General features: G+C 37.7%; 4 protein-coding genes and 1 long non-coding RNA gene across 7 annotated transcripts in view; 3 read left to right on the plus strand and 2 right to left on the minus strand.

The window, feature by feature from the left end:
* On the minus strand, positions 1–15,673 carry LOC107217171 (PAT complex subunit CCDC47). 3 transcript variants are annotated; one of them, XM_015654560.2, is made up of 4 exons: positions 15,427–15,673; positions 1,628–2,625; positions 1,286–1,457; positions 1–1,051 (listed from the first exon to the last, which is right to left on the minus strand). In XM_015654560.2, exons 2-4 carry the CDS (start codon positions 2,617–2,619, stop codon positions 812–814), a joined length of 1,404 nt encoding a protein of 467 aa, XP_015510046.1. In that variant the 5' UTR covers positions 2,620–2,625; positions 15,427–15,673; the 3' UTR covers positions 1–811. The 3 variants fall into 3 exon arrangements, with proteins under 3 accessions (XP_015510046.1, XP_015510045.1, XP_015510044.1); XM_015654559.2 differs by lacking the exon at positions 15,427–15,673 and adding an exon at positions 3,648–3,780; XM_015654558.2 differs by lacking the exon at positions 15,427–15,673 and adding an exon at positions 3,553–3,704.
* Positions 3,859–7,704, plus strand: LOC107217170 (kinesin-like protein KIF3B). Its single transcript, XM_015654556.2, has 2 exons — positions 3,859–4,219; positions 4,382–7,704. Exon 2 carries the CDS (start codon positions 4,410–4,412, stop codon positions 6,576–6,578), a length of 2,169 nt encoding a protein of 722 aa, XP_015510042.1. The 5' UTR covers positions 3,859–4,219; positions 4,382–4,409; the 3' UTR covers positions 6,579–7,704.
* Positions 7,486–11,932, minus strand: LOC107217162 (uncharacterized protein CG7065). Its single transcript, XM_015654547.2, has 3 exons — positions 11,705–11,932; positions 11,508–11,616; positions 7,486–11,194 (listed from the first exon to the last, which is right to left on the minus strand). The coding sequence occupies exons 1-3, from the start codon at positions 11,823–11,825 to the stop codon at positions 8,518–8,520; spliced, it is 2,907 nt and encodes a 968-aa protein (XP_015510033.2). The 5' UTR covers positions 11,826–11,932; the 3' UTR covers positions 7,486–8,517.
* LOC124292822 overlaps positions 14,348–17,164 on the plus strand; it is a 10,720-nt gene continuing 7,903 nt past the window's right edge. Inside the window, exon 1 of the long non-coding RNA XR_006902754.1 lies at positions 14,348–14,358. This is a non-coding gene — a long non-coding RNA (uncharacterized LOC124292822). The remainder of the gene's footprint in view (positions 14,359–17,164) is intronic.
* LOC107217163 (pre-mRNA-splicing factor syf2) overlaps positions 16,159–17,164 on the plus strand; it is a 3,939-nt gene continuing 2,933 nt past the window's right edge. The window contains exons 1-3 of the mRNA XM_015654548.2: positions 16,159–16,342; positions 16,567–16,707; positions 16,815–17,107. Coding sequence (XP_015510034.1) covers positions 16,253–16,342; positions 16,567–16,707; positions 16,815–17,107 — 524 coding nt within the window. The 5' untranslated portion in view covers positions 16,159–16,252. The remainder of the gene's footprint in view (positions 16,343–16,566; positions 16,708–16,814; positions 17,108–17,164) is intronic.

Genomic DNA, 17,164 nt, shown 5'->3' on the forward strand with positions numbered 1-17,164 from the left:
TTTATACTTATTATAATAAGTCGATTCTTTTATTCCATGAATTGATACATAGTTAAGGCATATACATACATACATTCACAAGCACATGTATGTATGTATGCATGTATGTATGTATATTTTTTCGGTTCGTGAACGAAGTGCATTCTCGGAAAATTACACCTAACGTAAGACACGTTACTTCATGAGAGAAATTAATTCAATAATCTCGTAGGGGGGTTGCTCAGGCAGTGAAGTTGTATACGTTAACTGTGGTTGTTGAATGCAACTATCTGAACCTCGTTTACAATTGATATTTTGTTTAAAACCGTTTCGCTTGCAAAGTAATACTTTCTAGAAAATTGACGGAATACCGATCAATAACCGAGCGCAGAAATTAACGAATATTATGTGGATGTGCCGACGTAATTGGCGTTTTCTTGAAGGTAAATTTTCTTACACTCTGAAAACGATCTAGTTAAAGTACCCGTATTGATTAAACAGCACGATGCTATAAAATAAAAAGGAGAGCGCTGATTTCTTATAGTGGAAACCATTGGTATTAATTTCCCCACATAATTGATTACAAGTAGGGGAGCAGTTCATTTCCCACTCGATTCAATTAATTAACTAACGTGAAATGCACAACGTACTTTGTTTTTAATGTAAATCTCACTTGTATTGCTTTTATTTTGTGAGATTTCAATGAGTGAAAATTTTTTTAGACTAAAACCATTTACTTATCAATATGAAAATACGATAATCGTTCAAGGTATGAAACAGTTTGTGACTGAAGAAATTTTGCAACCTTACGCACCAAATAATTGAAACCATGTCACAATGCCTTAACTTTAAGTTGTTTCATTCTCGGTGCACGTTTTTTAGCGAGTCTCCGCTGCTCTTTTTCCTCCCACTTTCTTTGCTTGTCAGGATCTTCTTCCTGTAGAATTCTTTCTTTTTCTGCTCTTCTGCGATCTTCACGACGTTGCGCGGCCGCTTCAGCTCGGGCCGCATGTGTTGTCTTTAGAAAAGCTTCCTCCACTCGCAAACGATTTTTGTCAGCCTTATTTTTTCCCTGAAATTATTGGTAACTTTAAATAATCCGCCCCATTTTATTTATATGACAACAAAGAGTGTTTCGACAGACTTTGAAAAGTTCTTAAAAAATGTTTAGGGTACCGGAATTTTTAAGTTTCATAACTCGCATAAACCTATATTGAATTACAGTGGGTAAAAAAAATTTGTCCTCGGGTGTTAAAAATCTAGTAAGTTATGTAATCAGTACTGCAACTTTGAAAGTACGATTTACCTCTTTGGATAATTTAAATCGACGTAATTTATCCAACAGATAAAATGTCAGCTGCAGCAATGGTCGCATTTGCTCCTGTGCTTCGGGAGTAGATGTTCGACCTTTGATGTTGATATTAAGTCCAACTAGAAGAACCCTCTTTACTTCAGGCATGTTAAGTTGCGACGCATCTCTGTAAATAAAGAAAATAGCCAAATGATTTTCATTCGTTTATGTGTCTGCAGCAGACAATATTTGACCCAGTTTATGAATTAATTTCTGCTTATCTACAACTGAATCTTATCAAGAACTCAGATAGTACGTTAGTGAATTGTAGGATACGAAAAAATATGTTATACATACTCCTGTTGTTTGGGTCCACTGAATTGGTCGCTAATATGAATATAGTCGATATATGGAGCATACTTTGTAAATGCTTGTAATACTCTGGTATCCAAGATAGCAGATGCTGCCTCAGCAATTTCTGACATAACATAGAATCCAACTGGAAGACCAAACTTTTCTCCAGGCCGCTTCTCAGGGCAATAAACGCATACATCTGCCATATCTCTTACTAAATGCGTGGCTGTTCTCTTTGCCGCAATGGCTAAGACAAAAGTGTCTACATCATCTTTTGGCAATTCAATATTAAAGTGTACCTGATCGTTTTGTGGTCTTACTAGTTGTGCCAGTACTGCAACCAGATCTTGCCTCTTGATCAACTTTAATTCTATCAACATTGATTCACATCCTACTCTACCAGAGCAATATAAACTATACTGAGATTCGCTTTCTTTGAGTAATCCGTTTTCAGAGACTTCATCATTCAGTTTGCCAGTGTCACCCACCAATGAAAAATTGTCTAGGAGCAACTGTTTATGGTCATTCAACCATGTTTCGGCAATCCTACAATTTTTAGATCTACCAGCTATGTAATTTACGAAATAAACAAGTAGCCCAGCAACCATAAGAATCTCTAAATAGAAACTATCCCATCTTGCGCGCAGGTGAAGCGGAACTTTTGTGATCGTTAACGTAGATGGCTCGTCTGATTTAGGGCCAGCGTTGATTCCGGTTGCATCTAATCCTTCAAATTCTTCCTCATCTTGGAAATGATCAAACTCGCTATCTCCGTCTTCGACTAGTACGTCGTCTTCTTCGAATCCATCAGTTAATTCGGCCTCACTAAATTGTTCGACTAAATCATCAGGCACGCCAAGGTTTGGTTTTTCTTCCTCAAAATCCTCAAATTCTGCAAATTCATTGTCTTCGGGTAGCTCCTCTTGGAAGTGTGCTGTCACCCATAAATTTGTACCAACAAGCGCTATATGTAGCGCTACCAACCACAGCCTCATTATTTACTGGAACACAAATTACAACCAAATTGAGATTATAATTGTGAAATAATTTTATTGTTCATTAGAAAAAAATTACGTATAACTGATGCAATGCCCATTTCTCCACATATGCATATAATTGATAGATTGAAAAAAAAATTTGAAAAAGGCTCGCAGGCAAAATAACTACCATTTATAAGACAGCGCAATAAATAGTCAGATGTTATTTCTGAGATATTAAGCTCAGAATGGATTACTCAGATAAGAGCTGTATTTTTTTATCAACACTTCTATTGGAGCAAACGTTGACATCAATCTAGCTAACCCGAATCAAAATATTATGGGAATATCAGTGACAAATAAATGAATATTATGTTGTGACTCGTATCTCCAGCACACACATTTGCTGTTCTTATACTTAGAGGCGCGGTATTGCTGTTGTATGGTTGAAAATAGGTCAAAGTCAAACATTTCTTTTTAGCAACAGCGACAACAGCTGTGATTTGATTATTGAAACACGCCCAGTTTCACTTTAGAAACAACATTAGAAAAAAATCGCTAAATGGTAAGCTGCCGAGATTATTTAGGAACAAAGTAACATGATAAAAGTTTCTCTCCGCATCTTGCATGGATGTAATAAGTACATACCTATATACGTGACTTGTAAGCTTGAAATTTTCGTGGGAAATATTTTATTGTGAAAATCGAAATTATATGTGTCGTTTTACGTGAGGCACGTCTGTATATGTCATGCAAAAAGTTCACATGTAAACTTGCATAGTTTTAATAGTCAGAAATATATCAGCAGCACAGGTAATTAGCTCGATTAACAGAAAACACAGTGATCGATAGGGACGATGCAGTCTAAAAGTGATGTGCAATGGTGTGAACATAACCCTAAAATGAACTGAATTGATAGGCTAGCCATGTGTAATTAGACTGTATTCTTACCTTTATAGATCTAAGTTGGAACGCTAAGTACTCGGTGAATAATTGGGCTAAATTTACGAATTATTACCTACGTGAAAACTATTACATATACATACTACTTAGCAGATTAGCAGAACGGTAAAGTGGTGCCAAACGCCTTGAAAGTGTCTACGAAACGACGTTCTTCACGTAACGTTATGTTCGACGAGAAATTCGATATTTAACACACGCATGTCGCGCACGCTCGTGTACAAATACAAATCGAGACATCGATCTGGTTGATTTGACGGCTCCCTTCACCGCGCAGGGTCGGCAGCAGTCGGCAGCGACAGTGTTTGCCAGTCTGCTGGCTGTCTTCGGGTTCTGTCAAAATACGCGCAATGCGACGGGCGCAGTTCGGTGTCGTTAAGCGTTGACGAAAACTATGCTTTGCAGTGAAATACGTGGGATTCAGAGCCCCGATGTATACTCTACCCTACGCAATTAGTGATAAACAAGTCGAGCACATAACCACGCAATGCGTAATGGGTAGATGTTGACAGTGAAAGAGAGTCGTCCTAGAACCAAACAATGGATCAATATCTCGAGGAGGAGGGCAAAACGGCAACGAATTACCCTTCTTCGTGCGTGACGTGTCTTGAGAAGGAGAAAACAGAGCGACGATAAACACGCTCCCGGATCTATCGAAGTAAGCTTAATACTCAGCTAAAAAGACAAAAGAAAAAAATTCAAAGAAAAATAAATATATATTACGTATCCTGAAACTCACATCAGGCACACCCCATTAAATTAATATTAAACCCGACCGATATTCGATCTGCTTATAATACTCGTGAAATTACTCAATCAGCGTTTAACTCTAATTCGCAACCATCGACATGGAGAAGTCGGACAAAACCCTGAAAAAACGCAGCGCCAGATCCCTTGCGATGGATGGTGGGACGCAGTGTGTTCAAGTCGTCGTACGATGCAGACCAATGGACGAAAAGGAGACGGCCAGAGGACACACCAGAGTTGTAGACGTCGTTCCATCCCGAGGAGTAGTGGAGATCCGAAATCCCCGCGAAGATCCGTCCAAGGATAACGTCAAAGTGTTTACATTTGATGCCGTTTACGACTGGCACTCAAGACAGCAGGACTTGTACGAGGAAACTGTTCGGCCCTTGGTTTCTTCCGTATTGGACGGTTTCAACGGGACAATATTTGCCTACGGGCAAACTGGAACGGGGAAAACTTTTACAATGGAAGGCATTAGGGCGGATCCTGAACGGCGAGGAATCATCCCAAGGTCATTCGATCACATTTTCAGCCACATTAGTAGAACAGAAAATATGCAGTATCTGGTTCGTGCGAGCTACCTGGAAATTTATCAAGAAGAAATAAGGGACCTCTTGCATCGTGATCAAAGCCTGAGGTTCGAACTAAAGGAAAAACCAGACACAGGAGTTTTTGTAAAGGATCTATCAACTTCTGTGTGCAAAAGTGCAGCTGAAATTCAACAACTAATGAACATGGGGAATCAGAATAGAACAATCGGAGCTACCAACATGAATGAGCATAGCTCCAGGTCTCATGCAATTTTTTTAATAACCATAGAAATGGGGACCATCGGAGACAGCGCTGGGATCAGGGTTGGCAGACTAAATTTGGTTGATTTAGCAGGCAGCGAAAGACAAAGTAAGACTGGCGCGAGTGGCGAGAGATTAAAGGAAGCTAGTAAAATTAATTTAAGTCTATCCGCGCTCGGTAATGTGATCTCTGCGTTGGTTGATGGTAAAACGACGCATATTCCATATCGGGACTCAAAACTCACGAGACTTTTGCAAGATTCACTTGGGGGAAATTCTAAGACCATTATGGTAGCTAATATAGGACCGGCAAGCTATAACTATGATGAGAGTCTTACGACTTTACGATACGCAAATCGAGCGAAGAATATTAAAAATAAACCGAGAATCAACGAGGATCCTAAAGATGCTTTGTTGAGGCAATATCAAGAGGAAATAAATCGGCTTAAAGAAAAACTTGCACTGAAAGAAACAGTACAGCGTAAGAAGAGGAAATCAAAGAAGAAGAAAGAAGATGGAAGTCCGGATTCAGATTCTGAAACAGAAGACAGCAGAGATGATAATAAAGTTACTGAAGCTGACAAGAAACTGATTGCAGAACTTTTGAAAACTGAAAAACAGGAGACTGAATTTTTAGTCCTCAGAATAAAAGATCTGGAAAGTAAAATGCTTTGCGGTGGTAAAAATATTATTGATCACACAAATGAGCAGCAAAAAGCTCTCGAACAAAGAGCTATAGAAATTGCAGAGCGTAAAAAACGAGAAGTGGAAATGCAGCAAAAGTTAGAAGAGGAGGAGGTCACTACCTCTGGCGTCAGAGAAACATATACAACTCTGCAGCAAGAAGTGGATGTGAAATCTAGAAAATTGAGAAAATGTTTTGCCAAGCTTCAAGCACTGAAACAGGAACTGCACGACGTCACCGGAGAATTCAACAGAGATCGAAGGGATCTAGAGGAAACGCAAAATGAATTAATTAAGGAGTTGAAGCTAAAGTACCTCATTATCGATAATTTTATTCCAGTTGAAGAGAAGCACAAAATTCTCTCCAGAGTACGATTTGACGAGGATGAAGATTGTTGGGTTGTAAAAGAGCCCGAACCTTCAAGCGTTGATCTTATAAAACGGCCCACATCCGTCCCTGGTGCTCGCAGACCGATATCGGAATATGCAAAAATTGCCCTTGCTATGGGGAAAGGTCATCGTTATGCCGGAGAAAATATCTTGAACTTGGAATTGGATATGCCGCCTAGAACAACGCTGGATTATCAAGGCCCGGTGATAGCTCCAACGATTCAAGCTGTTCTTGAAGAAGCGTTGCGTGACGAAGGTGACATTGACGTAGATGCTTCCGATGCAAGACTCAGATCTAAGCCACGCCTACAATCGGCAAAAGTTCGTCCTAGAAGCGTTGTTAATAAGGTTCAGCAGATACCAACGCCGGTTTACCCTAAAACTAGAGGACTAGTACCCAAGTAGTTAATGTGTCTTGACTTAAGTTGAAAATTGATATTTTTTATTTTCTGTAAATATGTACTATCACGTTGTATGCTTGTTTAATTTATTTCATTGTTTGTGATATGGCCGTGGGTCTCCATTCAAGGGAGAGACGGAAGAATAACTTAGACTGAATCCTTGTAACTCTCTAGTCAATGTGCAATGTCAGCCGCTTGCTATAAATAATGATTACCCAAACTGCTAAAATAAAGCGCTATAATACCACATGTTACTATATCTAATTATTCACTTCTTTCATTCATATACCTAAAAAAAAAAAAACGCATTCTCTTCAGTAAATGTTTTGTAACATTTTGTTGAACCACGCCAAACTTTGTAATTATTTAAAGGAATTTCGGAAAGAATAGACTTTCACTTGTGGTTTTCTATGATTACTTCAGACAAAAACATTTATATTGTATTATTGATTCACTAATGACTAGCTTCGTTTTCAACGAAAAATTTTTTTACTATCTATGATTATTATCCTCAGTAATATTAATATCGAACGTAGTAAAATAAAGTCTGTACAGAGAAAAATTAGACATTCTTGATGTACCAAATTTTTATTTAATTTAAATTGCAGATTTAATCTTCACTTGTTTCAAGTGAACGTACTTGTGGTTGTAAGATCTGTCAGAGACGAGATGTGTTTTACACCAATGTGTACTTTCAATGTCAACCTAAGGTAACTTGTATTCAAACTGGTAAAATTGAATTCAGAATCGTTAGTATATCGAAAAATAAAGAATAATCATATTCTTATTTTTGAGTATCTAGACTTTTGTGGCCACTGTTATTTACAAAAAGTATTATTTCTATGAATCCTGGATACCTATACTACGTACATACATGATTTAAATACACCCTGTGAATAAAAAACAGTACATTCTTTTTGTAATGTGTAATTATTTTATAACAACTTTATAGAACTTTTGTTAATCATGAAATTAGAAGGCATAAATTCAAATGGACAAACGTGACTAAATAAGGCAGAGAAAGAGTAAGGTTTCGAGCTTATTTCCGTCACTAACAGTAATTAAACTTTGAAACAAGCTACATTGTTCACTTGTACTAAAAATTGTTGAATAAATTGACGTCGAAAGAAGAAAGTACAATTTCCTTACCGATCTACATATACCAAATAAATCAGTGATTGTTTAATATTCTATTTGAAATGTTTACAGCTTACCCAAGAAATAAAATTCAGATACTAGTATTATTTTTCGAATATTCCAATATTGAATTATTTAATGGAATTATGAACTGAAACTGATGATTTATGTACAATGAAGATTTTGACTTATAATTTTTATGATGTACATTAATATGATTTTTGTACATGTAAGACGATACCAATACCAAATATTATCATGTTTATTAGGTACTGCCTGCGTGTAGACAATTTTCATCATTTGCAGTAATAATTAAACCTCATTAACCTACATCGAGATTAAAATCAAACATAATAATAACTCATGACAATAATTACATGCATATATACGAAATTCAATGAGAAATATCTGTCGTGCATAAAATGACACCAAAGTGAAGAAATCATTTGAATTTCCTTTAGTATGCCAACAATTGAGCTTTTCATTATGTATAATTCTTCAGTATCCTATTGTATCAATGTTCATGGTATCGATGAATGTGAAAGAAGAAAAATTGCCGAGAATCATATCAGTAAAATCGATTTCTATTAAAACAACGAATACGTCAGTTGCATTTCTCGTCATAACTCTATTACACCAGGTAATCACAACATTTTTTTGGCTATCAGTGTAGAATATGGACACTGCAACTCAGAAAAAGTAGTATTGAGTTACGAAAACACGGCTTGACGTGATTCTGCACCAAAGGGATAGTTTGGAAGTAATTGGTGCAAGTTATATTATCATCGTATGACCGTCCGTCTTCACTAGTAAAAACGTTGCTGTGGCGGATAATTCCCATATTGTTGTTGCTGCTGCTGTTGTGGAGGATAACTAGACAATGGCGGTGGTCCGCCGTAAGCAGGGTATCCCTGTTGAGGGATTTGAGGGTATTGATTTTGTGCAATCTGGGGTGTACCATAAGCATTTTGATTTCCTATATTTCCATATCCTGGATTATAGTTATACCCATTGTTCATATTATAACCAGGATTGTTGTTGTAGGTCTGTTGTGGAGGGTAGGTTTGGAATTGGTTTTGCATATTAGAATATGATTGTGGGGCTTGAGTTTCCTGCAAAGAACGTTGATTAGGTTGATTAGGATTACAAATTTGTTCGTAAGGATTTGAAAGAGTCATAGAACTGGTGCCAGGGGGCCCTAATTCCATGGTTGACTTTAGATCTCTTGACAATGTTTCACGATCTTCTTTAGCGGAAATAGGAGATTGCAAGTGAGACTTTGGCACATATTTATTCGGGAGTTCACCCATAATATTGGCAATAAGTCTCTTTGTCTCATTGAGAATAGCATTGGGATCATTGCTTTTTGGAACCTCTACAGGTTTCGTTCGTGGCGATCGTGAACGCGATCTGGACCATGATCCAGGCGAATTTGAGCGCGATCTCGAATAGGAACGTGATTTTTTCTTAGCTTTTTCATTCTCATTAACATTTTTGTCAGCTGCTTTGTAAATATCTTCAAACGTGTAGTCGTCATCGTCATCGGACAAATCCAATTTTTCCTTAGTCTTTTCTGCTACCTTTTTCTTTTCCATTTCTTCATCATCTTCAGCAAACATATCTAATTTAGGTTTCCACTTGTCCTCGTCATCTGTCGGATTTTGAATTCCTTTTCGTGTTGAGAATGGAGAGCTACTTTTACCAGGTCTTGTTATCGGCGGCTCTGCTTCCGGGGTAGGTGACTTTACAGGCTTTTTTATTGGTGATGGAGCTGCAGGAGTACCCAGATTTACAAATCCTCTTAACTTTTCAACCCGTGCAGGATCGGTTGCTTCAAGTTTCTTAAGGAAATTTATAAGTCCATGTTGCTCGTCTGTACTCAGGTCCTTAAAGTTTTGAAGTAGAGTTTTGAGATCAGAATCTGATAAAGATTCCATTCTAGCAGCTTGAGCTTCCGGACCAGCTGGTTTTGGCGGATCGCTTTGTTGCGCCAAGCTTTTGACAAAATCAGCTGCTGTAACTGGCTTATTGCACTGTTTTGATGCTTCGGCCATTCCAACCACTGCATTTATTAAAGTTTCCAATTCATCGTGAGACACATTCGTTCTTCCCTGAGCTATTAGAGCAGCAGCAATTTGCTGCGCAATGGCAACTTTATCAACCGAACCCACGCCGGGCACACTAACTGGCTCGGATTTAATTGGCGTTACTTCAACAGATCGCGGCAAGATAGTTCTACTAACATAAGTGGGTGGTTTAGGTTCTAATAGTTCTAGTATTTTTCTCTTCTTTGCTTCTTCATCACGCTTTCGCTTGGTTTCAGCAGCCTTGTGCAACAACTGGGCAATGTTTTGTATTGCTGATTTAGTTGCTGAAATGGCCATTTTTTCAATCATTCCAGCAAACAGTTGGCCTTTCAATTTTTCCTTCACTGTTTCAAATAATACGTTCACATCTTCGTCAAACAAGAGTTCCTCCGCAGAATTTGGCTGTGCTTTTTCAGCCGCCAAAGCTTTGGATAACAAGGAAACTACCTTGGGACCGAGCGAGCCGAGCTGTCCTTCTAAAGCTGTCAGTAAACGTAGAAGCCCGACAATTTCCAGATCTTCACTGAGTGGCTCTTCCTTGGCTATTGGACTTGGCGATTTATCTTTAACAGGGTACGGTGTAGCATAGTATCGAGGCCTTGTAGCTACTCTGGGATAATAGCCTCTATAAGATCCTCTTCCCCGAGGATAGGCATACGTATATTCTCTATCCCGTGAATCATGGCGCTCATGATATTCAGTTTTCAGTGTTCTTGTACCAACATATTCTACATCGTCATCGCTATCGACGCGATGTCTACGTTTTATTACTGGTGAACGCTCTCGTTTCGTAGATGATGTCCATTTTTCTGGAGGTTTATCTTCGGGCAATTCTAATCTTTTTCGAATTTCTTCCTTTCTCTGTTTCAGTTGATCATTATGCATTTCGCGCATCCTTTTATTCCAGAATTCGATCCACTCAGGCTTGAAATCATGCTTACTTGGATCTTTTCCTTCTGCCTGTAGCTCTTTGTACCTTCTATTCCAAAACTTTTTCCATTCGTCTGGATATGCAGGATGTTTCTCTGGATTTTTCTCATGAAATTTGAGCGCTCTGTCCAATGCCTCTTCGGCACGTCTAATTTGATCTCTATACTTATCCCACTTGTCCCTTTCTTTAGTGGGTTCTAGTGAATGAGAACGCGATCTGTCCCTGGAATGTTTTCTGTACCGATAACGATTACTCTTGTCGAATGAACTAAGTTTCCTACCTCTGGGTGGAGTGCGAGATCGAGAACGCGAAGGCGATGGACTACTAGATATGCTAGATACCGAGGAGAGGGATTTTGTATCGTCCGATGGTCTAACTGCAGGAGTTTTTTTGGACTCATCCTCATTCTTTTCAACGTTCCGCAAGCTCATTTTGTCCTTCGCAACAATGCGAATCTTGAATCCTCTGTAAGACATATGCACTTCATTTCACGTAATAATCAGTGGACATTATTTAGATATTACTCGATTCCAACGCTGAACAAATTATTATAAAATATTTCCAGGTAACCGTACAAACTGAGGATTTTTTAAATTAAAAACTATATGAATTTCATTGGTGTGTCAAAATAAAAAAAAATTTCACACACAGTGAATTATTTTTATATCGACAAACTTGTTTGTGAGAAATTGAATATTGTTGAAATACACTAAAAGAATAAAAATCTATGACTTGGAATATTCATCAATGTGTGTAATACGTGATATATTCAACTTACGACTTTGTGGTATCTGTTTTTGATTCTACTTTTTTGGGCGATGATTTATCAGTTTTATTTTCATCTTTCTTGTGTTTGTCTTCTACCTTTTCTTCTGGAACTGAAGATTCTTCATATGAAACATTTCGAAGATAAACGTCAATTGTTAGAGTAGGTAGATATTAATTTTCGAATTAAAAATAAATTATCATACTCACCTTTCTTAGATCCACCACCAATTTCAGCCATCTTTTCATCGAAGTTCGTTACCCACCGCACATCGTAAACTTCCATAAATGTTAATTCGGGCGTTTCCCTGCACGTAGGAAACAGCCACATTGATTTATTGCGCTCGTATTATTTCAAATTAAAACTGTCAACATTGCGTATAATCTGAATTCCGTAGGTAGAAATTTGCGCATCGGTACTTTAGTATCTACGGTATTCTAATGCGGTAAAGATTGGTCAGACCTACCTAAAGTGATAGTCTTGGTAGACTCTTTTGATGTACTGCATCTTGTTCTTCTCAAACTGATTTTTATCCACCAACTGGGGCTGAAGCCTGCCAAAACGTTCTTCAATCTTCTTTGCGACTAGCACAGAAATTTCATTTGCTCCACGTTTATAATTAGGGGTACGCGGTAGTTCTGTGATTGCACGAGATATTGTGGGAAAGTGCCGATTCAAGTATGTAATGCGATGATTGTAACTCGTAATATGAGCCATTACAGTCCGAGGATCGCCTCTTTTGTCACAGAGAACACAAGTATAACTCGGCTCGCACGAGTCATTGTCAATCAATTCCAAAAGGTATTCCAAGCCCACAAGAGGAGAACTACGATGTCTATCCAAGCTGACTTGTATCGTAGTGGTTCTGGTCATTTGGTCCTCCATACCTGGTGGTACCGGTTCTCCAGGCGCTAATGCATCACCGATAGCTTCGGTTGGAGCAGGTGCTGACTTTTTCACTATGTCTGATCTTTTGGACCACAGTAGAACGGGATATGGCCATTCGTCTAATTTTATCTTGTGTCGATTGCAAGAGTTGTGGCTAATGAGCTTGTGTGCTCCAAACAATGCAATATTGCAAATGTGACACCAAATATCACCGTCATCGGTATGCGAGTAAACAGGTCTGCGAGTTCCATCCTCAGCGGTAACACTGCTACGCATCAACCTTTTATGGTCAAGTTCCTCCTGCGGGGCACATATACAATTAATTGATATAAGAATGCAACAGATGTTACTTTACTCCCTACAACAGGATAAAATGTGCAACTACACACGCTAAAAGTATAATTGAAATTTATAATAACGCAGCACAAAAATCTGAAGCATTTTCGAAACAATTTTTGTTTTCAGAAATGAATGAGATTTCATCCCTGTATTGTTTTTCCAAGTTTAGCACTCTTCTATTATGTACAGATTGGATCTTTCAGTCAATTTAACATTAAACAGGAACAATGTGATCCACTTCTCTTCACATGTACACCTCCTTCGTCAGCGTCAACACTTAATGACGTATAATTGGTGCACTGCACTGATTTGAACCAAGGTAACTATTTATATCACGTTTTAGATGTGCTGGTAGCAACCAATGATCTTCCATTGTAGATATAGCGTTTTAGTCACTAAAATGACAACTGTATTACATATTTTCTGTTCAATACATGTATATTATCAATTGCCACATACAATGATATTTAAGGTATATGCATAATTGAGCGATACTTTTTTACATTCATATTTATTGTTCAAACGCCAGGCATATCGTAGCTGTTACCTTTTCTCTATCTGCTTCAGACAAGCGGGAGGGATTCCGTCCCTCAATATCAAGATCATCGAAGTTTGGCATTGTACTTCCAAACGCAGAATATCCTTCCATAACACGCTCTGAAACCACCAATATGCAATCAGATACAAAATTCACTGAATGAATCCCAGATAAGCTTCTTCTTTCCACCAAAAACTTTTATCAAACTTGTGCTTTTCTTATGCAGTTAAACCACAGTCTACTTACCATCGATACTTATACTTATAAAGATCAGTCTTATACAAATTCTTTATTCGGCTTAATTCCTTCTAATCATTCACACAATGATAAAGATAACAAACGTTTCTGTCATTTTACAAAATGTGAGGTACGCAAAAGATAATACACTATTACGATCAAGCTGGCATACAGAAGTTACTGTTTAGACTCAGAAGAATTCACTTAGAATAGGGTGACTCGTCCTAATTGTAGTTGTGAGTTTATTATTGCACTGCACCCCAGTAATTTTTTTGAAATACAATCAAAGTAGCACATTCCTTATGCATTCTATCAGACATTTTCATGATTACTTAACCGAAGAGCCTTGCAGAAACAAAACGATGACATAGAAAGTCACAGTTTTTAATGATTAATTAGCCGATTAAAATTATCTCAGTTAATTACCTATTTTAGGGATTCTCAGATTTATTATTATTTATACTTGCTGGAACAATTAGATCCTGTTCCAGCTACTTACCGAGCGATTTAAAACTTTGCTTTTTACAACTTATTTATGATAATCTTTTTTTCATGTAGTTCAATTTTGTCTTTGAAAACACTATTTGCACAGTAACTCAAAATATTGATTTCCGATGATAAACCGTGTAACATGCAAAGAATTAACTAACGTTAACTCTGCACAGAAGTCTCCATTTGCCCCGGGGCAAAGGCACTGTTACATTTTTTGACGATTCTAATATTTTATGTATAATGTATTTTGAAAAATTAATAAAAATGGTCCTACGGTTGCGTTTTATAAGTCCAGAAAAGGTCAACAACTCTTGCTCATTGGAAGACCAGTTGACCATACGATTTTTGCTTCTTTTTTCTCTGAACAATGTCAATGGTTCACACGTATTGGAAAGAAATTGTCTGGGTATATTTCGGAGATATAATTAAGTACAATGAGACATATAAATGCGTTTACTGATTTTTGCACAGTTATTTAGGAAAGCTTAAACATATGCTGGTAAAAATCACACAAATGCGTCAGCAGATGTTTTATCAAAAAAGAGCAGGGCTCATTTGGCGCGTAACTGACACGGCATAGAATCGTACCGACCGCAAACACAGTACTGCATAATTATTCTTATACTAGACGTGATATTATTAATGCAACTGAAAATTTATATCTACGTTTTAGATTACTTACGACTAATAGGTACCTATGTTGACTAGTTTATCAGATTATTTTATTAGCTAATATTACTGCTCAGCTATCTACATACCACTGTCGGTAACAAAAAGAAAGCTGTAATCAAATAGTATTTATACACGCAAAGTAATTGTAAATATATTACTTATATTGGTTTCTATTTTATACTTCTTTATGCTTATAGCCACATTGGAAAACTTGTATGCAGAGAAATTCGGTCTGCAATCACCTTCCTCAAAACTTAAGTCACAGAGGGCTACCAGACGAAAAATTGTATAACAAACGTGGTAGCAAGTGAATGTAAGCGTTTGAGCATTTTTATCTTCCTATAGAATACCGAAAACCAAACATAAATATATACATTCACCACTGTACCACAATACGAGTATGTTTACGTGGAGTGGTAAATTCGTAAAGTGAGTCTACATACATACATTACAGAAAGCATAAGTATGGGTTTTACCATTTTCAAATCGCATAATAACGTGGAGGTGGTAAACTGAAGAGTGAGAGGAAGATGAGGAATGTAGATGTTTTATGTATACAATTAAGACATAAAATATTTAGCAAACATAACTGAACTATCAGGTAGAGGATAAAGAAAGGTGTGTAAGTATTCAATACACAGCTCTAACTGGGGAAGCTGTTAATATTTTCGGTGACGTCCGCTGGGTCTGCTGCATTTCTTAGGGAATTATTCATACCAGATTTTTTAAGCGTAATGTAAGCTTGACAATTTGTTCAAGACTTACCAAATTATCAGTGAAAATAGTCAGTAATTATTTTACTGACAATACGATACAACTTTTCTTCCGAATGACTCCATCTTGAACGTACCAACAGGAACTGCGATTCCCAAACCCAAGTACACAAAACTTCGAATCGGAATAGACTGAATGCGGAAATGAGCCTTTGACCGACGTCGATGCTCTTGAAGCTGAGCTACTGTACCGACTTCAGTGCACAGTTAGTAAAGTGGAGCCTCGAGACTTCACTGATTTTCGAGATGCCTACCAAGGGTGTGACTGGAATGTAGCACTGATCTCTCATATACACAGTGGTATGCAGTATGAAGGTATCGGCAGCGCTCTCTGGTGGCGATAAGCTGAAACTTTGAAAAAGGCTAAAACTTCGATTCAAATTCGATTGAAACTTAAAATAAATACTTTACGAACGTTAGCTGTCAGCAGATATCGTTGACTGAAGATATGTACAGTTTCAGCCCTTTTCAAAGTTTTGGCTCACGGCCACCGGTGAGACACTGCGGACAACTAGGTTCCCTATAAAACGCTTTACGGACACCTAACACGACGAATGTAGCATCACGTAAACAGTGGATAATGCAGAGCGTATTTATCAAAGTGCTCGACAATTAGTTCCGCAAATCTACCTCGGGCTAGAGGGCGTTGGAAAATGAGAACGGCCGACTGGGACATCAGAGATAAGGAACCACAAAGTAGTAATAACTCCGTGCAAGGAACACGTAAAACGGGAATCAGAGTCGCTGTTGGCTGAGAGATTTCACACTTGTCAAACTATTGAAAAAGTTTTAGAATCAAGTTTATTCTGATAGAAACAATGGCAGACGAAGCTGGTACGAGTTCGCAATCGTTTGCCGATAAACAGGCCGAGCGTATGAAGCGGCTGAGAGAACTGCACTCAAAAAGGGTATTCTATTTGTAAATTAATGTCGTATTCTAACCTAGTTTGTAAACATACTGATGATGTATAGTATACATTTGCGTAGTAAACAGTGTTTGTCGTATCTTAATTTTTATACAGCCTTACTAATTTTGGAAAGTTTCTTAAAGGTTTAGACTGTTAAATTTGCAAAAAAGTTAGCGCCGATTTACGCAGGTTCACTTCATCATATAATGTAATCGTTCTTACAGAATGAAGCCCGGCAACAAAATCATAAAGAAGTTATCGAAGAAGACAAAAGAAATAAGTTACCATCTAATTGGGAAGCTCGTAAGCGTCAGGCAGACTGGATCATGAAAGATGAAGAAGCTAGAAAGGAAGCACGGGCCAACGTAAGGGGAAATAACTTGCCTCTATCTACCACCTGATATTATATGTTTCATCGGCAATGATTTCCTGTAAGATTATTGTCTAAAATAATTGTCGACTGTGCTTTCAGGGAGAAGACTACGATAGAGTGAAGCTATTGCAAATAGACGCAACAGAGGCTGAGCGCCTGGCTCGTAAACGGAAAAAGAAAAATCCAGATCCTGGATTTGCAGACTTTGAACAGGCAACTATCAGACAATATAATCGATTGGTCAAAGGTATTAAACCAAATATGGAAAACTATGAAGCGGCTAAGGAAAAGCTTGGCGCTGCATTTTATGGTGATAGGAATACAATTCTACAAGGACTCCACGAAGACAAGAAGGATGCCGTTGATAGATTGGTCGAAGATGTGGAAAAACAGTTAGTCAATTTTTTAATCAATGCTTCTATTTTTGCTGTGAATATATGATCAAAAGA

Source organism: Neodiprion lecontei, chromosome 1, assembly GCF_021901455.1.
Source record: "Neodiprion lecontei isolate iyNeoLeco1 chromosome 1, iyNeoLeco1.1, whole genome shotgun sequence".
Lineage (NCBI taxonomy): Eukaryota > Metazoa > Arthropoda > Insecta > Hymenoptera > Diprionidae > Neodiprion > Neodiprion lecontei.